General features: G+C 39.0%; 1 protein-coding gene across 1 annotated transcript in view; it reads right to left on the minus strand.

Moving 5' to 3' along the window:
- Positions 1 to 27,381, minus strand: part of ALKBH8 (alkB homolog 8, tRNA methyltransferase) — a 55,875-nt gene extending 28,494 nt beyond the window's left edge. Inside the window, exons 1-7 of the mRNA XM_043991222.1 lie at positions 27,333 to 27,381; positions 20,140 to 20,275; positions 15,105 to 15,342; positions 12,402 to 12,533; positions 9,968 to 10,063; positions 7,591 to 7,695; positions 5,506 to 5,576 (exon numbers count right to left, since the gene is read on the minus strand). Coding sequence (XP_043847157.1) covers positions 5,506 to 5,576; positions 7,591 to 7,695; positions 9,968 to 10,063; positions 12,402 to 12,533; positions 15,105 to 15,342; positions 20,140 to 20,275; positions 27,333 to 27,346 — 792 coding nt within the window. The 5' untranslated portion in view covers positions 27,347 to 27,381. The remainder of the gene's footprint in view (positions 1 to 5,505; positions 5,577 to 7,590; positions 7,696 to 9,967; positions 10,064 to 12,401; positions 12,534 to 15,104; positions 15,343 to 20,139; positions 20,276 to 27,332) is intronic.
- Between the last annotated feature and the right edge of the window lie 211 nt (positions 27,382 to 27,592).

The raw sequence follows: 27,592 nt of genomic DNA on the forward strand, positions 1-27,592 counted from the left end.
GTGGTGGTTTACCTTGCTTACTTTCCATACTTTATGCATTTATGGACATCTATAGTCTTTATTGCCGACTACTTTCTTGGATTTTCTCTTTTTTTGTCCCTCTACTTCAGTTCTTACCTTAACCTCAAGGAGTTAGACTAGAGGGTCTCTAAGGTTTTGGATCTAATAATTTGTGAATCTATGAATTTAATTTAATTTAGTGACTCTGTTGGTAAAGGAGGTTAGTTTGGAAAAGTTCTCCAAAAAATAGTCTATCCTACTTCTACTGGATAATTTTGTATATCACTTACTATGTGCCAGGCACTATGCCAAGTGCTTTTACAAATATTATCTCATCTGATCCTCACAACAACCCTGAGAGATACACGATATTATTATCCCCATTTTATAGATGAAGAAACTGAGGCAAACAGAGGTTAAGTGATCCTTAACATCACACAGCTGGTGTCTGAGAGGCCGTTTTCAACTCAGGTTTTCCATACTCCAGGTACAGAACTCTATCCATTGTACTGCCTTGCCATCTACTTCTTATAAATTTGACTTTTGTCCTCATCAGGAAAGAAAAAAAGAACTGGCCTTAGGCTAGTCTGAGTAGATCTATGTCCAAGAGTATGGTTCCAAGGCCCCAACTAGGTCTACAGTGAAATATAGTACCATTGTGAAAGGTTCTCAAGAATGAAATTCCTATGGCATAATCATGAATGATCTTGAAAAGGGGGAGGTATCTAACGGTACCTGGGTAGGGACTGATGGGGAGAGAAAAGAGATTTTTAAGAGTTTAAGGTTTAAGCTAAATAGGCAGTAAGGCCTATAAGAAATGAGTAAAGATTACTCTCTGGAAAAGTCTGATGATAAGGAGAAGAAAGTTCAAAGGGACAACAGAGTTGAAGGAAAAATTTTCTTTTTGTTTTGGGAATGAGGATACCTGAGCATGTTTGCAAGCTAAGGCTAGGACTATGTAGAGAAGAAGTAAAAGCCTCAAGAGAAAATAATGACTTAGAGATGAAGTTCTCGAACTTTTTGGTCTCAGGACCCCTTTACATTCTTAAAAATTATTGAATACCCTCCAAGAGTTTTAGTTTATATGGATTATATCTGCTCAGATTTACCATATTAGCAATGAAGACATGTTAGTATTATTATGAAAATAGTTTTGATTTTGATAACCCCCTGAAATCCCAGGGGTTTTATGAACCATACATTGAGAACTGCTGGTGAAGAGGAAAGGAATGAGACACAAGTAAAGGAATTAGCCTTAGCAAAGAGGATGTAAATTTTTTCTTCAGAAAAAAAATAGTAAAGGATGAGAGACGTGGAAGAGAGGAAGAGAGGGAAAGAGGGAGAGAGGGAGGGAAAGAGGGAGAAAGGGAGAGAGGGAGAGAGAGATTTTGAGTAAGCGGGAATGGAAGTTAAAGAAGACGACATCAGATTCAGATGATCTTGGTAAAATAGGTGGTAAGGTTATCTGAGAGTGAAAGAAGGGAAAAGGACTGGAAAAAACCACTGGGAAATGCAATAGTGAGTCAACAAGAGATTGATAAAAAGACTGCTGAATAGTACTAAGGGCCCAGCTGGGGCTACAGCATGACTTTAAAATGGATTAGCTCAGTATGGCTTGGTCTCTTTCTCTGGTGATGCTTAGCATTTCTCAAGGAGAAGCAAAACTAACATACAGATGGAATTCAAGGTGGGAATAGCAGGTCAAGAAAGCAAGGAATTCCAGGGTGATATTTGGTACCTGCTGAGATAACTAGATAGAGGGAGAAAGAAGCAGCTATGGCCCCAACAGCCATGAATAACAAATGATTCAGGAAATTTAAAGAGGTCATGGTCTTAATGGAATGATGAATTAGGTCAGTAAACATGAAGAGAGTTGAAGAATTTGAAAGATATAGGAAGTCATCATCAAAAAAGCAAATGATGAGTTAATGAAAGGAAGTATAAAATTACCATAGTATTATTAAGCTTCATTTTGCCTCTGAACCTATTTCTAAAAAATAAAATCTATTATCTTCATCACAGGCTTATCAATGTTATTTTTCCAAATGTTACAAACAAGGCTTTAACCTGCAACTCTCTAGTTCTTTTGGAAAACTGAACCCAATGTGTGCTTCCAGAGACACCAAATGGATACAGTGAATATGACAACAGATTTTCATTTCTTCAACTAAAAAGTGTGACTTCATTTCTTTTAACTTCTGACTAAAACTGCATAAAATGACCAGTTGTCAGGGACAAAAGACAAAAAACCCCTAAAAAACAGAAAATTCTCTCAGAATCTTCACCAAATTCACCTAATAAGTATCTGTATTTGTGATAGTTTGTATTAAATGCCATTTAAAGATAAAATAAACATAAAATAAACAAATAGGAGGGACACAAGGATAATCTTTACAATGGGTAATCAGCTCCTAAATAAATGAGAATTTGCAAATTTATAACTTACAGCTAAATTGTATCAATCATTATTTTAGAGAAAAATGTTGCTTAGTGGACAGCAAGCTGGCTTGGGTACCAACTGGTTTTGAATCCTATCTCTGATATATGCTGGATGTATGACTCTGGGTAAGTCATTTAAGCTTTCATTGCCTCAGACACCTCTTAAAGACTAAAAGTTGAAGAAAAGATGCCAACGTGTCCTGGTAGCAGAGGGAGTTCCCTAATCCAGGAGTTTCACATAACAGTGAAATCATAGGTCTGGTCCTTATCTCTACTAGCATTATTAGTTTGAGTAGGAGTTCTGTGCAATAGAAAATGCAGATACAAACAGGTGAAATGTAATGGTTATAAACATATGACTTCCAGTTAATAAAAAGAACACTTCGAAGAAAAGGCGAGATTTACAAAAGTTCTTAGAAAATGGGAGGGAATTTGCTAAGTTGAGAATGGAAAAGTAATTCTGATATGGTGATTCTATGTCCAAAGAAAGATACAGGGTGTGTGTGTGTGGGGGGGGGTAGTGGTGGATATGACTGTTGCCCATAAGGGGCAACAAAGAACAAACTAAGAGTCAGGGAAACTGAGTTCAAGCTCTGGTTCTTTTGCTAATTTGTTAATTTGCAAGTTATTCACTTCTCATGGACAGAATTTAATGAGATCTTCTCTAAAGTTCCTTATATCTTTTTTGTTTTTGTTTTTGTTTTTGTTTTTTCCCGTGGGGCAATTGGGGTTAAGTGACTTGCCCAGGGTCACACAGCTAGTAAGTGTTAAGTGTCTGAGGCTGGATTTGAACTCAGGTACTCCTGACTCCAGGGCCGGTGCTCTATCCACCGTGCCACCTAGCTGCCCCTGTTCCTTATATCTTTAGACGTCTTTGCCTTCTCCATGCTCACAGTTTGCCTCAGTCACAAATACTATTTTCCCTCACGCTATTTCCAGTCACATGTTGTTTTTTCTCTTTCACACACACACATATGCACTCACACGTGCGCATGCACACACACACACACACACACACACACACACACAGAGTCTTCAGTTGTACACAGTTTTCAGTCACTCATTGTTTGCAGCCACACACTGTTTTGAGTCATACACAGTTTTTGGTCACACTGTTTTCAGTCTCATACAGGTATACTGTTTCCAATCACAGACACACTGTTTTCAGTCATAGCACTCTTGGTTCTTCTCCTTGAGGACAGGGAAGTTTGGCTTTGATCTTTAAATCCCAAGATTCTAGCAGAGTGACTGGCAGATAGTAGGTACTCAGTAAATTTTTTATTAAATTGAATTGCTGAAGTGAATTTAGAGATACACACAGCAAATTGTAGGGAATCTGCCCCGAGCAATCCGTCAGAAGCTAAACAGGATTGTAACCAACTGATATAATTCATCCAGAGGCAACTCTGCCTATCCCCTAATGCTATGTTGAAAAAGCAAAATAGTATAAGATAAAGAAGCCCAGCTTTAGAATCAGAAGCCCTGGATATGAGCTTCAGCTCTGTCACTTATTATTGCCTAGTTTTGTTTTGTTTTTTTTGGGGGGGGGGGCGGGCAATGAGGGTTAAGTGACTTGCCCAGGGTCACACAGCTAGTAAGTATCAAGTGTTTTAGGCCGGATTTGAACTCAGGTCCTCCTGAATCCAAGGCTGGTGCTTTATCCATTGCACCACCTAGCTGCCTCCTATTACTGCCCAATTTAAAAGAGAGTTAATAATATTTGCACTGCCTTTCTTAGGACTGTTGTGAGAAAAGCAGTCTGTCAACTGTAATATGCTATAAATAGCTGAAGGCATTAGAAGTATTTATCTTGCTAAGGAAAAGACTAAGAAAGTACATGATCTCTGTTTTTAAAGCTCTGAGAAGTTGTCACATAGATGAAGGACTAAACTTGTTCCATTTGGTCACAGAGAAAAGAACTAGGCTATTCAGAGAGGGGAGTTTCAGGTGAGTATAAGGAAAAGTTTCCCAACAATTAGGGCTGCCAAAAACAGAATAGGGCAGCTAGGTGGCGCAGTGGATAGGGCACTGGCCCTGGAGTCAGGAGTACCTGAGTTCAAATCCGACCTCAGACACTTAACACTTACTAGCTGTGTGACCCTGGGCAAGTCACTTAACCCCAATTGCCTCACTTAAAAAAAAAAAAATGGAATAGGCTGCCTTGAGAAGTGATGAGCTCCCCACCATAAGAGACTGAATGTTCACTTTTTAGGGACATTGTCAATGAAATTCCTATTCAGGTACAGGTTGGATTAGATAATTATTGATATCTCTTCCAAACGGAAAATTCTGTAATTAGGCAAAACAATAAAAAGATACCCTTTTCTTATCATGCCTGCATGTACTCTCTGCTGTCCTACACTGCCATCTTTCACTGGTAAAGTAGAAGTTTTTGCAGTGGCCACTGACTGTCACCTATGCTACTCAAAGTGTGTAATAAGATGAGCAAGCTGGCAAATATTCACATGAGTGTTTTTTCAGGATGAGATGAACACAGAGGAAGAAAGCATGAGGGGCTAAGTGAAAATTAATAATTGAACTCTCAGATATCAAAGGATCACAGAATCCTAGATTTAGCATTGGAAGAGACCTGAGGGGTGATACAGTCTATCCACTGACTGGGGGATGAAGAAACTGTATTAAAATTTTGTTGGTATATTTTGTAACCTTCTGCAAGTACCTAGGACAGAATCAGTACGCAAGTCACCCACACTGAAAATAACTGACAAACAGCACCATCTCAGAGAGGGTACAAGGTTGAAATATCCAGGCTCAGTCATCTTCAACTTAGTATCAAGGCAGAATGTCAACATGCAAGTTATCTACACAAAAATAAGTGATAAATGCAGGATCACTGTCCATCCTTCCTCTGCAGGTTAGTTCTCCTTCTCTGTTCCTTTTTGGGAGGCTGGGTTTTCTAATACAGATTCATTTGAAACATCCACTATGGTAGCCTTGTTTTATATACTAAGCATAGATGAGCCTACACTAACAATTAAGAAACATGGGAAACAGTTCTAATGTTGTATTAAATGCATTAGCTAACTCGATTTTAAGAGCACTTACCTCTGCTCCCAAACTGAGAGAAATGATCTCATTCTCAAAAGCAGAATGTGTGTCAATGTGAGGAGGAATTCCTGAAACAGAATCAGTTAGTACATAATTTTCCTTCTTTTTAAAAGTATATACATATACACCCATGTATACATACATACATATATACATACACACACTATATGTGTGTATATATACACATATGGATGGATTCTAGACATAGGCTTATATGCCAGCAACATAGGTGTTTGATAATTACTTGCTGATTGATTAATTGGTTAAATTTAGTATAATAAAAAATTCAAGAAATGGCAAGAAAAGTATTATAATTTGAACTAAAAGGGAAAGGTAAGGTAAATATGATTTCTCAACTTAGAACTAAGCACAGTAGGTTGTCCCGTGACTTAATATTCAGGAAAAATTCTACTGGGCCTAAGTGCAGCTCATCAGATTTACTTTTTTTTGGGGGGGGGGTGAGGCAATTGGGGTTAAGTGACTTGCCCAGGGTCACACAGCTAGTAAGTGTCAAGTGTCTGAGGCTGGATTTGAACTCAGTTCCTCCAGAATTCAGGGCCAGTGCTCTATCCACTGTGCCACCTAGCTGTCCAGATTTACTTCTACCTTGAGACACTGATTGGTCCTACTGGAGCTGAAGATAAAGCTGGAGAGAAGAAAGGTTTAGGAGTGGCCAGGACTCAGAAAAATTTCAACTGTGGAAGCATCAATGCCACTTCATCACAGAAGTCATTCCCTGGAAGCAGTGGGATTTTAACCAGGTGGGTGTGAATACAGCCTAAATCACAGCTAGAAATCAAATATAAGGAGGGCCTTGACTGAAACATGGCTTTCTCTTTTTCTGTTTACTCACTCTCTATAAATCAATTAATTAATTGCCTGAGCATTTGTTTTCTCTAAGGGAGAACTCCACCCATAGGAAGGGAAATAAAAAAGCATCTGAGAAAGTCCTTCCCCTTGCGGAGCTTATTTATTCCTTAAAATAGGTCAATATACTACAAATATCAGATGAGAGTCTTGCCAGATTAGTTGAGATCACTCAAGACAATAGTGTTAAACTCAAATGTGGAAAGCATATTGATTTATAAAACTACAAATTAACATTAACTATGTTGTATTGTATTTGTGTTTATTTTGTTAAACATTCCTCAATGACATCTTAATGTGGTTCAAGTCACACTCCCAGAGTTTCACCTTGCCTCACATGTTTGCCAGTTCTGATTTAGGATTTCCTGCCAATCTCTGAACCTAAATTTGACATTTACAGAGGTTCTGTTGTGAGAAGAAGAGCAAAGCCATCCAATGATACTGCTAAATCTTCTCACAAGTGTTCATCTTTATATCCATGCCTCCCATTGTTGCTCATTTCCCTTTTGAGCTCACCTTTTTCTTTTTTCTTTTTTTTTTTGCGGGGCAATGAAGGTTAAGTGACTTGCCCAGGGTCACACAGCTAGTTAAGTGTCAAGTGTCTGAGGCCAGATTTGAACTCGGGTCCTCCTGAATCCAGGGCCGGAGCTTTATCCACTGTGCCACCTAGCTGCCCCGAGCTCACCTTTTTCAATTAATTATTCATTTCTTCCTTTTCTCACACTTTATGCATTTTTTTAAAAAATTCTCTAATGGAAACAGGAGAGGAAAAGAGTTCCAGACAACTATTTTTAATATAATTGCCAATATTTTAAATAAAAGTTCCACACAGGTTCTAGACTATTTCTCATCTGGGGCCATCTCCAGTAATCTTGATCTATATCTTGCCACTGGACCCAGATGGCTCTGGAAGAAAGAGTGAGGTTGATGACTTTGCATAGCCCTCCCGCTCTTAAATCCAATTCAGTTCAAGTCATGACATCACCCTGGTGTCATGGTCCTCTTCAAGAATGAAGGACAAAAAACAACAGACTATTTCTATTGGACCGAGGTCAATTAGACACAATTAGTAAAGGTGAAACAATAATAATTTATGAGACAAATATGATTAAAAAAAACCAAGTAGTATTAACAAGACATATTCTTTAGTGTTACATATCTTCTACCTTTAAAAAATGAAATAGGGGCTTTGGAATTTTCACAAGAAATACTCACCCTGCCCAGGTTCATACTGATTTATTGTCAACTGGTCAGGGATATATTTAATGTATCCTTCTTTCAAACACTTCTCTAAAATACTGTTACAAATATCAGGAAGACCTGCAGTTAAAATTACAAGTATAACACATTAGACCAGAAAAGCATTTACTAAATATTTTTGATGCAAGGACAGAAATCAAAGCCAGTATAAAAAATACAGATAAAATGTTTTACTCTAAATCTAATAGCTAGATCCATAACTAAATGACAACAAAGAAACCCAAAACAAACTACTCATAACTCAAACATAATACCAAATATTTTTAAAATTTTATAATGTTTTAGGTTGCTGCATAAGATTTTAAAGCAAAATTCAGGAAAACAATTTTTATTTTTACATTCTGTAAAAGAACATGTCTCCCAAAGTGATTAAATAATAGGTCTAATTGGAATATAACTTAAAAACCCAGTAATACATTGGGGTGGGGGTGGGGGTCTAGATATGTAATTTCATTGCTGTGGAATTTCCCTCCACCAATGCAGATTGTAATTTATAATCTTAGAGAATTGTCTGGGGCATTGAGAAGCTGCCCTGAGTCACATGGCCAGTATGCATTAAAGGCAAGACTTGAGTCTGAGTCTTCCTGACTGACAGAGGCCATCTCCCTATCTACAATTTCAAGGCAACTGTCTAATATAGTTATATTTTATTTATAATGTTGTTTTATGAAATAAAACCCTAAAAATTAAACAAGATTGCAGTAAAAGTAAAGTTTTGATGCAAAATTTCTTTTGTCACTAATGTCAATATTAATCCTTCTTGGGGGGATAGGGAGGAACGGAAGGCAAAGGATTTCTATTCATAAAAATTGTCTCGGTTTTTCTTTTTTCCTCTCAATTTTGAAGAATTTAATATTCAGTTGAAGAAACTATCCAAAGCACATGCAATCACAAAATTTGAGAGGTGTAAAACAGTCCAAACCCCTCATTTGGAAAATGAAGACTATGAAGTCCAGAGTAAAGTGACTTGACCAGTGTCGCAGAGCTATTGAATAGACAATCTTCTGGGAGCAGAACCCAGCTGTCCTGACCCCTAAGGGTCCAGTATTTTTTTTTTTTTTGCAGGGCAATTGGGGTTAAGTGACTTGCCCAGGGTCACACAGCTAGTAAGTGTTAAGTGTCTGAGGCCGGATTTGAACTCAGGTCCTCCTGAATCCAGGGCCGGTGCTCTATCCACTGTGCCACCTAGCTGCCCCTCAGTATTCTTTCTGATCTATTATGCTGCCTTCTCCTTTCTTGAATTCTACTTAAATAATGTACACAGCTTATAGCATTATAAGATCATAGACTTTGAAGGTACCTTAAAGATCATCTATTCCATCCTCTGATTTTATAGGTGAGATAACTGAGGCTCAGAGAGATCAAGTGATAAGCTCATTATGCCCCAAGGATGTCTTCATGCCCCTGAGCCAGGCAACTTCTTCTAATCCAATCCTATCAACATTTATTAAGTACCTACTAGGTACCAGGCACAGTGCTACTTGATGGGGATACAATCAGGTAAAGAGGGACTTGCCCCGGGGCCACACACTGCTAGTGTCTAACACTAGATTTGAACTCAGGATCAGCTGTGCCTCCTAGCTGCCTTCACCTCTGCCACCCTCTACCACACAATCAGCTTCAACATGTAAAATGTGTTGTCTTCCCCATGAGAATTTAAGCTCCTGGAGGGGAAGGCCCGTCTCTCTTTTTTGATTACTTTTGCATTCCCAGTGCTAGCTAGCACAGTGTCTGCCACATAGAAAGCACTTAATAAATACTCGGTAACTAACTGATTTACTGACTTGCCCATGGTTCTAAAGTAAGAGGGGCAGGTTTTGAAGCCAGGTCATACTGACTCCACTTCCAACACTCTATTCATTGTATCTTTTTTGGGGGAGGCAGGGGGCAGGACAATGAGGGTTAAGTGACTTGCCCAGGGTCACACAGCTAGTAGGTATCAAACATCTGAGGCTGGATTTGAACTCAGGTCCTCCTGAATCCAGGGCTGGTGCTTTATCCACTGCATCACCTAGCTGCCCTGCTATTCATTGTATCTTACAATTATTTCAATCGTCAACAATATTAAACATCTTCAACTTTTGGCTTTAATGACCTGAGTCTTGAATTTTCCCTCCAAATCTCTGGTAATACCACATATAATTAAACAGAACCAGCTTTAATTCACTGTGGTCATGCATAGTTAATTTCCATAGTTATTTTCAAATGCCACTAATAACAAAATAATTAGCCTCCCCCCAACTAGGATGCAACTATTACACAGGAGACCTCGTATCCTACAGAGTATATTACAATTGAAATTTGGAACTACCATCTATGAACAATATCTTACCTCCAGGTAATGGTTTATCCTTATCTACATTGTTATTATCATAGCGAAATTCATATCCATAATGCTTTACTCTTCTATGTTTTAAAGATTTCTGAGCTGTAAAAAGAGAGAAAAAGAAGAAAAGAAGTGATTTCTTTGAGGGGGGAAATTCTTGACCTTCTTCATGTGCTTCAAAATCACCACTGTGCAAGAATTCGTAGAGGAATCTGCAGTATTTACAAACATCTCCCTCTGCTGCTGAATTCAACAAAATTAACCAAATATCCTGCTTTTGTACCCAGTGCTCCTTCAAGTCTAAAATTGTAACAATTAAGATTTCACCCAGTGGCTGCTTTAAATACTATCCTGCCACTCAAACTGCTACTAATGAACTAGAGAGTTTTAAATCTGAGAGAGTACTCACAGCATTATAGATTTAAACAGGGTATATTAGGTTTTTAAAACTGAAAATAAGAGTTTGAAATATCTGAGGTTCTAACTATAAGAAATAATGAGAGATCAGTCTTCCTAGTTCTTTTTTTTTTGGTGGGGCAATGAGGGTTAAGTGACTTGCCCAGGGTCACACAGTAAGTGTCAAGTGTCTGAGGCGAGATTTGAACTCAGGTCTTCCTGAATCCAGGGCTGAAGCTTTACTCACTGCATCACCTAGCTGCCCCAGTCTTCCTAGTTCTTACAGGAAGTCTGTACCATGGTGGCAAAGTATTATTAGTATAATTTGATTAATTATTAAAAAAAAATACTGGGGGCGGCTAGGTGGCGCAGTGGATAGAGCACTGGCCCTGGATTCAGGAGGACCTGAGTTCAAATCCGGCCTCAGACACTTAACACTTACTAGCTGTGTGACCCTGGGCAAGTCACTTAACCCCAATTGCCTCACTAAAAAAAAAAAATACCAAGAATAACTCAGAATTAAGTCATGAAAGAACAGGAACCCTCAGAGGAGTTTGCCATCAGCAGGAAATCCTTCTCTGGTTGAGATCCTGCCTGGGATTTCTTTTATGGCATGGGCAAAAACATTAGGTTCTCTAAATGTTTTCATCTGCAGATGACATTGTATTAATTGCAGAGAGCCCCAGAATGCTCTAATGCCTCCCTAGTGAAATCTGTAACGATTTTTAAAAAGATTGCTTTCAACATCAACATTATAAAAACAAAATGGATGAAAAACAAACATTAGGCAGAGAACCTCATCTAGCTGGATATGTTTGTGTGCATGTTCCCATGTGTCTTCAGGCACATATGTGTTCAAGTATATAGGCTACTGTGGCCAAAAAAAACCATCACCCTATGGTCAACTTGGCAACGAACCTCACCAAACTTAGCTAGTGTAATCATTGGACAACAGGCATAGAATCCATCACTGAGAACATTTTTGATGCCTTTCTATCTTGTGAGAACCTGCTAGAGCTTATACGTAGTCCCTAGGAACTCAAAGGCATCTCTAAGCTTCAATGAAGTATCAGAGTCAGATTTCCAAGGAAGATGCTACATACATTGATTGATATGATATGATATATGACATGATTTGATATATACATTTACACACATATATAAGTATATGTATATACATACACATATATGCATGGTATGTGTGTATATACATATAGTTAATATATGTGTGTATATACAGATATATCTATACACATACCATAGTGTCACTTTTTATATCTATCTGTCTCTTAGACAAGTACTGTAAATGAACAACTCATCTAGGTCTAGAATTAAGTAGGAGGAGAATGATTGAACTGAACTGAATTGAGGAGATTGTAAGGTACCTTTTTTTTTTTCAGGGCAATGAGGGTTAAGTGACTTGCCCAGGGTCACACAGGTAGTAAGTGTCAAGTGTCTGAGGCTAGATTTGAACTCAGGTCCTCCTGAATCCAGAGCCAGTGCTTTATCTACTGAGCCACTTAGCTGCCCCCCCTGCAAGGTACTTTTAATAACCTAAACGTGCTCCTTGCTGCAAAGGGCCATCTCTTTTAAAACCAATATTTCTCCAGTGCTGCCAAATAGTCATAAATCAAGGAAGAATAAGATCTCAGAGAAGTCCAAAGGACCTTAGAAATAAGGCAGATATAATTGGGTTGTAGAGAAGAGGTGTACCCATACAACTAGAAAAACAGGGAGATCGGCAATTTAGAGAGAATGGAGGATAGCCAAAAGAAAGACAGAACACTACACTGGTATCCCCAAGATACTAAAGGAGTAAGAATAAGGTCTCTGGCACAGTGTATGAATCCTCCACAGAGGATCTATGGAAAGGCCCAGGTAACCACAGTACATGATGAGAAGCCACAACAAGGTAGTGGGCTGTACTGGAGAACCCAAGCCACAGAAAATATGGATCAATCAGAGTGTGACCATGAAACAAAAAGAATGTAAAATGGCCATTTGACAGAGATCTGCAGACTTGATTTTCATAACTTTCACTTACGGTTTTGACCAATAGAATTGTCAGTCCAATCAATACTTTCCAATAACATTTTCTCATCCTCGGTAGAAACAATTTCTTCTACAATTATGAGGCCTGGAGGTAATACTGGAGGCCTGAGATCTTCCCAATGCACTAGAGAAATAAGATGAAAATAATTTCATACAACATAGTAATTGCAATCATATATCCATACTCCAAATCATAAATTCCCTAAATTTCACTTATAAAGTATAAAAACTGACCCAGCACTATACATTACATATGAAAAATACAAAAGCAAAAACTAACGAGAAATAGGAGTTTTACTCTCTGCCATAATTAGTCCCAAAGGAAAACAGCCCTTACTATGGTATTCTGTTCAATCATTATTAAATCACTTTTTCAAATCTCACACAAGAATGAATGTCAAAATTCTGCAATGTTCAACAACATGCCTCTTTAAATGAAATATCAAGTTGCTCTCTAATCATTTCATACAGGAGTTTTAATATACAGTTACTTTTTCTAGAATACTGGATACTGGGTTATAGTCAACTACATAAAATGAAAACAAAAACACTACCCTCTAAAAAACGGTAATATCAAGAGAAATTTTCCATACTATACTTCAAATGGCTTCAAATATACCTGCACTTCTCAAGGGATAACTGATTAGAATGCCAGTATAGAAAACATAAAAACCCATGCTTAAATATATTTTTTGTTATTTAATCATTTTTCAGTTGTGTCTAACTCTTTGTGATTCTGGCCTAGAATCTACTGCTCTTGTCACTGTACCAGCTTGTGATTCCATGCATTTGTATATACCACATGTCCTTGCAGGTATTAAAGCCTCTAGCAGACATTTCTTTTTGTTCCCTAGTACTTTTTTTTTTTTGGTGGGGCAATGAGGGTTAAGTGACTTGCCCAGGATCACACCCCTCCAGCTAGGTTCATCTTCCTCAGTATAAATCTGGCCCCAGACACTTACTACCTATGTGACTCTGGGCAAGTCACTTAACTCTGTCTCAGTTTCCTCATCAGTAAAATGAGTTGAAGAAGGAAATGGCACACAGGGTTGAGATGTTTTCCTAGTGCCCACAATTGCTAGTGCTCTTGCCCTCCTCAAATTGCTTTGCATTTTCTGAATTTGCAGTTCAGTGGGCATTCACTACTGATAAGTACCAAAATAATTTTGATTCTGTTCTATTCTCATTCACAAAGCAACAAGTTTGTAAATATGAGTGCAGAAGATTTAGAAATTTGGCAGATTCTATTACTGCATTTCAGAGAAGAAAAAAACTCCTACTTACTCTGGGCTACTTTTTTTTTTTTTAAGTTTTTCTTTTAGTGAGGCAATTGGGGTTAAGTGACTTGCCCAGGGTCACACAGCTAGCAAGTGTTAAGTGTCTGAGGCCGGACCTGAACTCAGGCACTCCTGACTCCAGGGCCAGCGCTCTAACCACTGCGCCACCTAGCTGCCCCCCGGGCTACTTTTTAATAAGTGTCCTTAAAAGAGAAGAAAGAAAAAGTGAAAGGAAATGACAGGGACAATATGTATCTTTCTAATGAAAACACATTTCCTAACTTTAATTTTAGAAAATTGATTAGTGGCATATAAAACTCAGACATAATCTAATAGAGGGTAGGTAGAAGAGGTCTAAATTTAGGCCATGAACTTAAATTAGATACATTTTGCAATTAGGCAGATATGAAACACAATATGTTTTTTTAAAACACAAAAATATTCTTTAAAAATGATCCTTTAAGGATAGAGCATCGGCCCTGGAGTCAGGAGTACCGGAGTTCAAATCCGACCTCTGACACTTAACACTTACTAGCTGTGTGACCCTGGACAAGTCACTTAACCCCAACTGCCCCATGGGGAAAAAAAATGATCCTTTAAGGGGCAGCTAGGTGGCGCAGTGGATAAAGCACCGGCCCTGGATTCAGGGAGACCTGAGTTCGAATCCGACCTCAGACACTTTACACTTACTAGCTGTGTGATCCTAGGCAAGTCACTTAACCCTCACTGCCCTGCAAAAAACCAAAACCAAACAAAACTTCAAAGTTTGTAAAAATAATCCTTTCAAATATCCTTTTGAAACACATTTTGAAGCAATGTAAATTTGATCTATTAAATTCTTCCTTAAGAGGAAGTAAATAAAGAGTTCCTTCCATTTCCCGAGTTTAAGCAGATGGCCATGGAGTATGATCCTCCACAATGAGCCTAAATCTCAAAATGACTTTAGTTGATTAGTACCATGAGAGGCAGTATGTATGCTGTGATCACTTGATATATATTCATTGGACATATTTTTACTATCAATAGAACCTATGGATAAATCTTGTTCATTGTTCTTTAGTCGTTTCAGTTGTGTCTGACCCTTCATGACTTCATTTTTTGGGTTTTCTTGGTAAAAATACTGAAGTGGTTTACCATTTCCTTCTCCAGCTCATTTTACATATGTAGAAACTGAAGCAAAGAGGGTTAGGTGATTTGCACTAGGTCACACAGCTAATAAGTTTCTGAGGCCAGGTTTGAACTCAGGAAGATGACTCTAGGCCTGGCAATCAATTTAGCTCTACTTAGCTGTTCCAATGGCTAAATAGGCCTGTTATTTAACTAATCTTCATTTTACAAGCTCTTAAGTCCCAATTTTTAAAAAAGAACATGAACCAAAGCAAAATCAAGAACTGTTCTCAGATAAGCAGATAAAATACCTTTTCCCACAAAGTTTAAGTACAGAGTGATATTCTGTCCCAAGTCATCTACCATTTCCTTTCCATTGAGGGTTACATAGGCTTTTTTGGATTCTTCTTTGGTCCTATATCTTACAAAAGAGTAGGGCTTGTTAGGTGGCATTAAGAGAGCTTCCACTGATCCGCATCTTTCTAATGCCCTAAGCAGCTGGGTCCTACTCACACCATTACCCAAACCTCCATTGGCAACAACCAGGCTCTAAAACAAAAAACAAAAAAGAAAGAAGTGGCATTAGTAATAAAAATTGATTTGTTTATCCTAAGAGTATTTTATTAATACAACAATGAGTAGTTTCATAATTATATATAATTACATAAGTTATAAAATTTATAATTAATAAATGATTAATCAATTTAATAATTTTATACAAAAGCTCAAAACACAATTAATTTGATATTCTGTGTCTACAGAAACATGAACTTATTGTATATGTTGGCTTTTGAAAAAATAAAAATACACACCAGCCCACAGTTAAAATATAGATTTTGCTTATTAATTATAAATATAAATTCAATATAATCACACTGAGTTTTTTGAAAACAACATTCCAATGCAGCACTAATTATAGATTCTAATTAAGATGAAACCCATGTAGAAATTTGTCCTACACTAGGCTAGCTAAATTAGCCAATGTACAACACCACAAAATCCATTTCAAATAAAGTTTTCTGCAAATGACATACATCATCCAGGAGGCACAGACCTTTCAGCAAATGTGATTTTTTTTTTTTTTGCTGCCTTGTATTAAACGTTATTCAGGGAAATATTTTTTTCTCTTCTTTATATATTTCTTCTGATGACACATCCTTTTGGTCTCACAGCCCAAGTCCTTGCACAGAGAAAAATGTGCTGTCTGGTCTGGATCATACATAATCATTATCATCTGCTACTTCTGAGAATATTAAAACACAGCAGAAACAAGCCTCTCATTGTCCAGTCTCATCAAGGATAAGTTTAGTTTGTGATTCAGCAGACCTTCACAAACAAAAACAAGTAGGGAAATCTAGGTCTCTGCCATAAAAGGTTGTTTTTTGTTTTTTTTAAGTGAGGCAATTGGGGTTAAGTGACTTGCCCAGGGTCACACAGCTAGTAAGTTGTTAAGTCTCTGAGGCCGGATTTGAACTCAGGTACTCCTGACTCCAGGGCTGGTGCTCTATTCACTGCGCCACCTAGCTGCCCCCTGCCATAAAAGTTTTAATGAATAAAACGTGATGACAACAAAAGTAAACTAGCTAATCTCTGAAGGCTGACCTTTCCCCACTCCCCACCCCCAAATCTTGCAATAACAATAAACACTTCAGATTAGAATTCAATTTCATATATCTTAGTCCTTTCTGGACTTCATTAATAAAGCGAGCTTGAGCGTGTGTGTGTGTGTGTGTGTGTGTGTGTGTGTGTGTGTGTGTGTGTGTGTGTGTGTGTGTGTAAAAAAGACAGAGAAAGAGAGACAAAGAGATAGGCAGATAGACATGTAGACAAATATGCTCTCAGGCTGAAACAGCTAATTGTCATGATTCCAAATGATTTCCTATGGGGAGAAAAAAAAGAAAAAGTAAATAAGAAAGAGAAGAAACAAGGCAGGAAAGAATTAAGCTTCTTTCCTCTCTTCTCTTATTCCTCCTTCTTCATTTTAGCCCCCTGGTGTAAGCTGGAGATTTCATAATGCTTCAAGTGACTGTTCTCTTACACTTTGACAAACAAACTTTAACCTTTAGTTTTAGCCAAAGGATAACAAACTCATCTCAACATTGGCCACTATTTCATCTTTAATTGTGAAATCTACTGTACCGATTGGAATGACGCCACCTGCTGGAGACTTACTGTAGAGGAGCTCCGCCCATGAGGTGAAGGTCTTGTGGGAGGAAGAAGAAGGGGGAGCCTGGCACTCGAGGACTCTGACGGAGAGTGGAGCTAGGAATGTTCTGTCCCTTTAATAGATAGATGAATGTAGGCCTCTCTCTCTCTCTCTCTCTCTTTACCAAATTCTTATTCTCCTTAATAAATGCTTAAAAGTCTAACTCTTGCTAAAGCTTATAATTTATTGGTGACCACTTTTTAGATATTTTAGACAGACTAGCTAGAATTTTAGCCCTTAACACTGCCTAGGAGTGTATTTTTCAGATATAATCTGAAAATAATTTTTTAAAAACATACAATCTTTTTTGACTCATGATGGAAAATGCTATTTACATCCAGAGAAAGAGCTATGGAGTCTGAACGCAGATCAAAGCATACCATTTTCACCTTTTTGGTGGTTTTGTGTGTGTGTGTATTTTCTTCTTTGTGTTCTGTTTTTTCTTTCACAGCATGTCTAATGTGGAAATATGTTTAACTTGACTGCAGATGTATAACCTATATCAGATTGCTTGCCGTCTTTGGGGAGGGGAGGAGAGGGGAAAGGGAGAAAAATTTGGAACTCAAAATCTTACAAAAAATGAATATTGAAAATTATCTTCACATGTAATTGGAAAAAATACTATTACATTTTTAAAAAAGAAAATATAATCTTTTTTGAAATCTAGAAAATTTGGTTTAAAATTTGAGAGCTTGAATTATTTTCCTATGACCTTTTATGGAACACCTAATGTGTTCATAACACTTCGCTTATCTCTACAGCAGTAGTTCTCAAAGAATGTCCTGAAGACCACTGGTTTCTTTTTTTTCTTTTTTTTTTTTTTTAGTGAGGCAATTGGGGTTAAGTGACTTGCCCAGGGTCACACAGCTAGTAAGTGTCAAGTGTCTGAGGCCAGACCTGAACTCAGGTACTCCTGACTCCAGGGCCGGTACTCTATCCACTGCGCCACCTAGCTGCCCCACACTGATTTCTTTTTAAGGGTCTTCTCCAAATCATCTGGAGATCAGTCCAAAAGTTAGAGCCATGGTTCAAAAGTGAGAAGATCAAAATCCAGCTTTGCCTCTTACTATCTGGGCAATACAATTAACTTCACTAAGACTAATTTTCGTTATCTGTAAAATGAGTGAGTTGGACTAAATGACCTCTAAAGTCTCTTCTAGTTAATGATCCTATGAGTCAAGTCATAGGATAATGAGTTAATGTTTCCACAACATGTGAATCTTTGTCAAAAAGTACAAAAATGAAGATTTAAAAAAAATATACAAAACAATTCCATTGCTTTTAAGCCAGGTAAAAGAGCAACAAACAATTTCCCCCAGAAATAAAAGGCACGTGGGAGATCAGGTCTATAAAGTCTTGTTTTGTTTTGGTTCCTAGGCCAAAAAGTTGAAGAGAAATCTGTTAAAGGCTAAGAACTTGTAAAAACAAACAAACAAAAAAACTAAAACAGTCAAAGAATCCAGGAAAGACTGGAGGGGCTGGACTATAGTTTTCTTATCACAGAAAAGCCCTAAATTCCATTGTAACTTCACTCTTCAGGTGTCACCTGTGGTTTGATCAAGGTTGGTAAACAAAGCCAGAGAAATCTCAAATATAGTTTAAGACTCTCTTAAACTGTTCTCTTCCCATCTCCTTTCTTACTACTATATTGAATGTCTCTTGTATAGGGAAAATAAAAAGTAGGGGCCTGCAGCAAGCAGAACATCCTGTACCAGGTGGGACATCCATTTAATCCCTTGGCTACCTCAGCAGCAACCACAAGAAAATCAGGGTCATTGGTGGAGGCTGAGGCACAGGTGGAGGGCGGGCAAATGACTAAATAGCTTTGAACTTCTTTGAATACCTCTTCATTTAATATTGTTCCTCAAATATACTTATGGAGTTTATTCTTTATTTAAAAGTCACCTAATCTGTCATTTTCTTCCCATCCTCTTGTTTTTGTTTTTGTTTTTGTTTTTTTTAGTGAGGCAATTGGGGTTAAGTGACTTGCCCAGGGTCACACAGCTAGTAAGTGTTAAGTGTCTGAGGCCGGATTTGAACTCAGGTACTCCTGACTCCAGGGCCGGTGCTCTATCCACTGTGCCATCTAGCTGCCCCAAAATGGGATTTGCATTACATTTTTTTTTTTAAGTGAGGCAATTGGGGTTAAGTGACTTGCCCAGGGTCACACAGCTAGTAAGTGTTAAGTGTCTGAGGCCGGATTTGAACTCAGGTACTCCTGAATCCAGGGCCGGTGCTCTATCCACTGCGCCACCTAGCTGCCCCCTTCCCATCCTCTTAATCAGAAATTTCCTTTAAATTCCCTTCATCATTAATATTCAGTTCCTGTGCTAGGACCTCTTATCTGCCAGAAGGTATGGCCCCTCTCAATAAATAATGTCATGTTTTCTACTTATATGTTTGTTTTAAATTCATTAGGAGTCTCCACACTATGAATCAGAATGGACCAAAACTGAAATAATACACAATAATAATAGCATGTGATATTTTATATTCTTTTGAGGCAACATAACATAACGGAAAGAGTTCTAGAATTGGAGTCTGAAGATCAACATTCGAAACCCAACACGGTCACTTATCAGTCAGTTACTTACCTTCACAGAGGCTCCATTTCACAATGTGCAAAATATAGCTAATAACAACTGCATCACCTACTTTACATGGTTGCTGCAAATACTGAAGCACTATATACATGAATTATTATCAGTTATTAATATATAGTGTTTCACTTGATCTTCACAATCATCACGTGAGGGTAGATATCCCCATTTTACAGGTGAGGAAACTGAGGTTCAGAAACAATAGTTGATTTGCCCCCTCACAGTTCAAAGTGACAGAGTGGAAACTAGAATTAAGGTTTTCTCTAGTCCCCTAAGTGATACCATCTACTAAAACATAAGCTTCTTCCAGATACCCAGCAAAACCAATGGGAATTCATATGGCTGAATTATATATAATTATACAATTATATATGATCGTGATATGGTCCCAAGCAGAAGGTTAAATAACCCTAAAGAGTCACTGAAGCAAGACATCGCCTCAAACCTATTTCACTAAAGAGGCTATTAATATGTATTAATATTTGAAAGTAGCATGGCAATTATATTTACAATCAAGCTATAATCAAAGTTTTGAGTCACCTCAGTGGCATGGGATACACTTTCAATGCCTTCGTGTCTCAGCAACGTGTGTCTGGCTTTGGTCTGTTTCCTCAAGAATTTCTTCTCAGTTTTACTAAGTTTTGGATGACTTTGGTCATTGTTGTCCATGCTGACACTGCAGAAAAATATAAATAGAATATTTACGCTCAAAGTACAATTTTTTCTTCTTTTCCAATTACATGTAAGGATAATTTGTTTGTTTGTTTGTTTTTGGTTTTTTTTGCAGGCAATGGAGGTTAAGTGACTTGCCCAGAGTCATACAGCTAGTAAGTGTCAAGTGTCTGAGGTCGGATTTGAACTCAGGTACTCCTGAATCCAGGGCTGGTGCTTTAACCACTGCGCCATCTAGCTGCCCCAAAGATAATTTTTAACATTCTTTTTTTATACAATTGAGTTCCAAATTTTCTCACTCCCTCCAGTCTGTCATCTCTCTAGTCCCTCCCCTCTCTGTAAAACAGTAAGCAATTTGATGTGTTGTATATGTGCAATCATGTAAAATAGAAGAAAAGAAGAAATAGTTTAAAAAATTAGTTTGCTTATATGATCCCAAGCAACAATCTACCCCAGTTTTCTCATCTATAAAATAGGGTAATAATAGCACCTACCTTCCAGGGTTACTGAGTTTAGATAAAATGAGATATTTGTAAAGTGCTTTGCAAACCACACATTAGTGGCTTAAGACAATGGTCACAAACTTAGATAGAAACAGATCCCTGTGGCAGCATAATGACTTAGAAAACCACATTATCTATATTGTTTTGCATTTTATTTGTTTTGTTAAACATTTCCCAATTACATTTTAATATTGTGTGGGCCCTATTTAATACTTCTGATACAAGAGATAGTATCAAAAAACATAAGATTGGGGCAGTGAGGTGGTGCAGTGGATAAAGCACCAGCCCTGGATTCAGGAAGACCTGAGTTCAAATCCGACCTCAGACATTTGACACTTACTAGCTGTGTGACCCTGGGCAAGTCACTTAACCCTCACTGCCCCACCAAAAAAAAAAAAAGAAAAGAAAAGAAAACATAAGATTGAAAAAAGAAGGTTGGACTGGTTATGTGGAAGAAGCAAGGGATAATAACAGACAGATCACCTAGGTTCTTTTTTTTTTTTTTTTTTGCGGGGCATGTCTATAATTTCCAGTGCAAAGTAGATAACATGATGTGGGAATTACAGGGTTTTAAAAATTCTCATAGCTTTCTATTACTTTCCTTGAGTCAATTAGGTTCAAAAATCTCAGTTGTATCTGACTCTTTTCCCTTACTGTTCCCATACATGTCACCAAGTCCTGTCAGTTCGACTCCCAAAGTATCACAGATCCAATTGCTATTCTCATTGCTACCACTAGACCAGGTCCTCATCACCTCTTGCCTGACCTATTGGTTTTTTTTGGGGTTTTTTTGTTTTTTTTTTTTTAGTGAGGCAATTGGGGTTAAGTGACTTGCCCAGGGTCACACAGCTAGTAAGTATTAAATGTCTGAGGCCGGATTTGAACTCAGGTACTCCTGAATCCAGGGCCGGTGCTCTATCCACTGCGCCACCTAGCTGCCCCTTTGCCTGACCTATTGTAAAAGTCTCCTCACTGTACTCCTCTTCCAGTCTCTCCATTATACATACCAAGGCCAAACTTAGTCTTCCCAAGCACTACTCTGATCAGTTCACTCCACTACTCAATGTTCTTGAGTTGCTTTCATTGCTTAAGTCCAAAGCGTTAGCTTGGTATTTTATAGCAGTATTTAAGGCATTAGTATTTAAGGTATCCTGGATTTGACTTAAAACTACTCCAAGGAGTGAGCTCCCGAACTCACGACATGATGGCACCAAAAACCATCCAAATAAGGTTATAGGAAAATGCCCAGAGCAGCAAAACTCAGAGAAGAATGTGCTGAAATCTAACCAAGGACGGCTTGGAAGGTCAGAAGGAGGGAGCTGCTGTGCTGATAAAGGAGTCGGGCCCAACCCCACAGTCACCCTGACACAGATCCAGTCCCAGGAAGGCCTCACCAGAAAAGCAGACCCTCAGAGCCTCTGAATCAGCTGAAGCACCAGTGTCATCTGGAACTAAGCTCACAGTCTGGTGAGTGGGCTGAGTCCTGGGCAGGGGAGAGACTACAGGGGTCTATGCTGGTGCTAAGGCAGAACTTGGATTTTACACCCCTACTGAGAACCAGGAGGTAGGCTCGAGTAGCAGTGGCCCAGGTGGGGGAGGAGCACAGGCTTGTCAGAGCTAACAACCACAACACACAAAGCTGGTTGATTAGCAAGTTGGTCTGGGGTTATCTAAGGACCAGGGAACAGGCCGGGGGAGGGAAGAACCTGATTCTCCTTAAATCATACCACCTGGGACTTCTTAAGCTTCGGATACTGCAGCCTGGAAACAGTGCCCCACTTTAAGGAGCTAAAAGTCTAGTAAAAAGAAAGGCAAGATGAGCCGACAGAGAAAGGTGAGGACCATAGAAAGTTTCTTCAGTAACAAGGAAGACCAAGGGGCACCCTCAGAGGAAGATGTCAACATCAGGGCCCCTATACCTAAAGCTTCCAAGAAAAATACGAATTGGTCTCAGGCCACAGAGGTGCTCAAAAAGGACTTTGAAGATAAAATTAGAGAGGTAGAGGAAAAAATGGAAAGAGAAATGAGGGTGATGCAGGAAAGACATGAGAAAAAAGACAACAGTTTGAAAAGTCAAATGGAAAAGCAGGTACAAAAGCTCTCTGATGAAAATAATTGCTTAAGAATTAGGATTGAACAAATGGAAGCCAGTGACTTTATGAGAAACCAAGACACAATAAAGCAAATCCAAATGAATAAAAAAATAGAGGGCAATGTGAAATATCTTCTGGGAAAAACTGCTGACCTGGAAAACAGGTCCAGGAGAGATAATTTGAAAATTATTGGTCTACCTGAAAACCATGATCAAGGAAAGAGCTTAGACACCATCTTCCAAGATATTCTCAGGGAAAATTGCCCTGAAATTCTAGCAGAAGAAGCTAAAATAGAAATTGAAAGAATCCACCGATCACCTCCAGAAAGAGATCCCCAAAATTAGGAATATTATAGCCAAATTCCAGAGCTCTCAGGTCAAGGAGAAAATGTTGCAAGCTGCCAAAAAGAAAGAATTCAAGTACTGTGGAGCCCCAGTCAGGATAGCACAAGATCTAGTAGCTTCTACATTAAAGGACCGGAGGGCATGGAATATGATATTCCAAAGGGCAAAGGAAATGGGATTACAACCAAGAATCACCTACCCAGCAAAACTCAGCATTATATTTCAGCCAAAAAGATGGGACTTTAATGAAAAAGAAGACTTTCAGATATTTGTGATGAAAAGACCTGAACTGAATGGCAAATTTGACTTTCAAATACAAAACCCTAGAGAACCATTAAAAAAAAAATTGAAGCTGGGGGACATACCTGGGTTCATACAGTGGGCGACTGTCTTGTGTCTGAGGCCGGGTTTTGGCTGGGATCCCCCTGGGACCAGGGGTGATAATTTGTCCACTATGTCACTTAGCTAGATGATAACATCTTTAGGGTTAAATAGAGGGGTGAAAGGAATTCACTGGGGGAGGGGGAAGGGCAGAAATGAAATCCTACATGAAAGTAACAGGAAAAGGCTTATGGAGTGGGGGAAGAGATGGGAGAGGAGCAGGGCAGTAAATGAATTTTATACTCATCAGAAAAGGCTCAAAGACCTTAAACTCAACAGAGCTGCCTCAAGGAGGGTCTAACATTCATAACTGGGTGGAGGTATCTATTTAATCTGGGCAGTAAATGAACCTAACACTCATCAAAATTGGCTCAAAGACCTCAATCTTATTAGAATTGGCTCAAGGAGGGAATAATGGACACACTCAATTGGGTGGAGTAATCTCTATAACTCTGCAGGAAAATAGGAGCAGAAGGGGATAGAGAGGGGCAAAAGAAGGAAGGGCAGAGTGGGGGAGGGGACAGACAGAGGCAAATCCCTTTTCAAGAGTGATAGGATGAAAGAAGATGGATAATAGAATAAATATCATGGGAAAGGGAATAGGATGGAAGGGAAACAGTTAACAATAGTAATCATGAAAAGGGGGGAAAAATTGTACAAAAAAATATAGCAACTCTTGGTGGAGGCTAAGAATTGAGAATCAAGGGAATGTCCATCAATTGAGGAATGATGGAAAAAGCTGTGTTATATGATTGTAGTGGAATGGACTTGTGCTACAGGAAATGACAAACAGGATGATCCCTGAAAAACCTTGAAAGACTAATGAACATTGATGTCTGGTGAAGTGAGCAGAGCTGGGAGGACATTGTGCACAGTGACTGCAGTATTGTTCAAGGAGCAATTGTGAATGACTTAACTACTTTCAGCAGTGCAAAGATCCAAGACAATCCCAAGGAACTAATGAGGAAGCTTACTATGCACCCCTATAGAAAGAACTGATAAAAAGAACACTTGTGGATTGTACATATATAACCTGATTGTGATCTTGTGGAGGGGGGAGGAAAGGGAGGGAGAAAAATTTGGAACTCTAAATCTTATGAAAATGAATGTTGAAAACTACCCTTACATGTAAATGGAAAATAAAATAAATACAAAAGAAAAAAAACTACTTCAAGTACAAGATCTTTATGGGGATAGAAGGAATAAAAGGAAGAGAAGATGAATCACCTGACAAGGAGTGGGGGGAAATGTTATCAGAATCTGGCTAAATTTATTCTTGCAGTTATCAGTGTAGTTTCCAGCAGGTGGAGCCTTATGACCATATACAATATAGACTATTTTCTTAATTTACACTGACAGAATAGTATCTCACTTAATGCAACAAGTTTATGAGTTTTCTACAAGTTATCTCTAATAAATAGAATCCTGTTTCTCCCCATTTTACATTATAATTTCAGATAGACTTTTTCTTCTTTCCTAAATGATCATCAGATTCTGTTAAGTCATTAACAAAATTTGTCCCTAAAGGGAATAAGGCTTTTGCAACGATAAGTGGATAGAATTCCAGGGGCCTGGAGTGAGAAATCATGAATTCAAATCTGACCCTCAGAAACCTATTAGCTGTGTGACCCTGGGCAAGTCACTTAACCCTGTTTGCCTCAGTTTCCCCATCTGTAAAATGAGTTTGAGAAGGCAATGTAAACCCACTCCAGTGTCTTTGCCAAGAAAATCCCAAATGTGGTCTGACACAACAATGAACAATGCCAATAAGTAATGCCACTTCCCAAATTCAGATTTTCTTGAATCAAAACATAGGCACTTAAAATTAAGCAGATTCAGGGAAGGTAATGTAAAATGAAAGAAAGATATTGTAAAAAAGAAACACGTTTCAATAGAAACTCTTTGCTTTTCTATAAAAAATATATTTTAAAACTTATTATTTTACTCTTAAGACCCCCCCCCCCCACCTTGAAGTTCAAACATTACAGAACAATGGAAAGAACCCTGGATTTGGAGTCAGAAGACCTGGGTTCCAATGCAGCTCTGATCCATGTGAGTTTGGGCATATGTGGGTTTTTTTTTTTGGGGGGGGGGGAGGCAATGGGGGTTAAGTGACTTGCCCAGGGTCACACAGCTAGTAAGTGTCAAGTGTCTGAGGCTGGGTTTGAACTCAGGTACTCCTGAATCCAGGGCCGGTGCTTTATCCACTGTGCCACCTAGCTGCCCCTTGGACATATGTCTTAACTTGTCTAGAGCTCAGCTTCTTCAGTTAATGAGCTACTTGTGTAGCTTTTAGGAGAAGCTGTCTGTATATGCCGAGTGTGTCATGTCCCTAATTCAAAATTATACCAGAGGACAGCTAAGGGACAGAAAGGAACTCACCACACTCAAATCCGTACATCCCCAAAATACATATCCACTACATAATACTTTTTTGGACCTAACCTATGGGATGGAATTTGGGGTCAAATTGATCGTGAGTCGTCCCAAAAGAATTACAAGACTCAGTGACTCAGTTTCCCAAGTTTTATTGCAATACTGTGGGTGACCACAGGGAGAGAACCAGAATAGTGAAAAGGTATCTCTCAAATAAGGAAAGGAAATATATTTTTAGCATGGATAAATTGATTATCAGTCTCATTATAATAATCTCCACCTTGGATAGGTACAAGGGAGGGCCTGTCCTTCTTATTATAATATGCTTCACCTTTGGGAGGTATAGGGGATGGCTTATGGTAATTTGGAGTTCCTGGGGTCCTAAGCCAACCCCCGAGTCGGGTACCTTTTTTCAGTGGAGGGGGGGTTTTGGGGGGGCTTACATGTCATAAGGTGAATCTGGGGACAAATTTGGCCTTTTCTGTGCATGTCTCTTTCTGTTTCCCATGGCTAGTTTCAAAACATATTCATTTTTCATTTATTTCTGGTCTAAGCTTCTATAGTCTTGTCAATTCCTTTACTGTTACAGTTTTCAGGTCTCCTCGGCCTAGCTCCCTTTGTTCCCATTATGGGTACTGATCACTGTGGGTAAGAGAACCTAGTAGCATCCTGACTTGTAAGTTATCCATTAAGTGGGGTCTAACTCCCTTTTGGAGCTAATATCTGAATTGGAGCTTGGAGCTTAGGTTTTTCTATTAACCCCTTTTTTGCCTCCCACATCATTGTGATATAGGAAGCTCCAGGTGAGGAAACCAAAAGTCAAGAAATGGCACTGCCTGGGACACTGTCAATCGATACATTAACATTTATTACATGCCCAGTGTGTTTCAGGCTCTGTGCTGAGACTGAAAATACAAAGAAACAGAAAAGAGGGGCCCTGCCCTCCAGGAGCTCACAATCTAATGGGGAAAACTGGTAAGTTGTATAAAGGATCAATTGGAAATAACCAAGGTAAGCGCTAGACGGGGACGCATTTCTGACAAATACAAAAAGGGCCCCCGCAGATGCACGCACCACACAAACACCAGCCAACCACAGGGGCACACAAGAGTGTAGACACCGCGCAGGCGCCCCACCCCTGCGGCAGCGCACGCTAGGGACCAGACCCAGGAGCCAGTTCCAGGATGCCTCTGAGTTCAACTCCAAGACCCGCCCAGTGTGGAGCGACAAAGGGAGCAGCAGCAGTAACCAGGTGGAGGCCCCGACTTGTCTCTCCTTCAGTAAGAAGTGCAGCCTCTCCACAAGCCTTGGCCACCCCAACAACCCCTTTCCCACCCGCCCTTTCGTTCCCCACAAAGCCTTACCTGCGGGCAGCCATCTTGGAAAGAGCGGCACTCCATTTCCCATCAGCCCGCGGGGCTTCGACTACACTTCCCATAATCCTCTGCTCTCCAGCCTAAGTATAGTGCCTCCTCCCTTAAGCTACCCAGTTAACCCCTTTGTGACCGAAAGTCCTTGGTTTCTAAAGTGCTGCGAGGTGGCAGCATTTGCTGGTTTGCACACGTTAGCTATGGTTGATAATATTTCGTGGGGGCGAGGGAAGGAAAGGAGGGTGGAAGAGATG

This window comes from Dromiciops gliroides, chromosome 3, assembly GCF_019393635.1.
Source record: "Dromiciops gliroides isolate mDroGli1 chromosome 3, mDroGli1.pri, whole genome shotgun sequence".
NCBI lineage: Eukaryota > Metazoa > Chordata > Mammalia > Microbiotheria > Microbiotheriidae > Dromiciops > Dromiciops gliroides.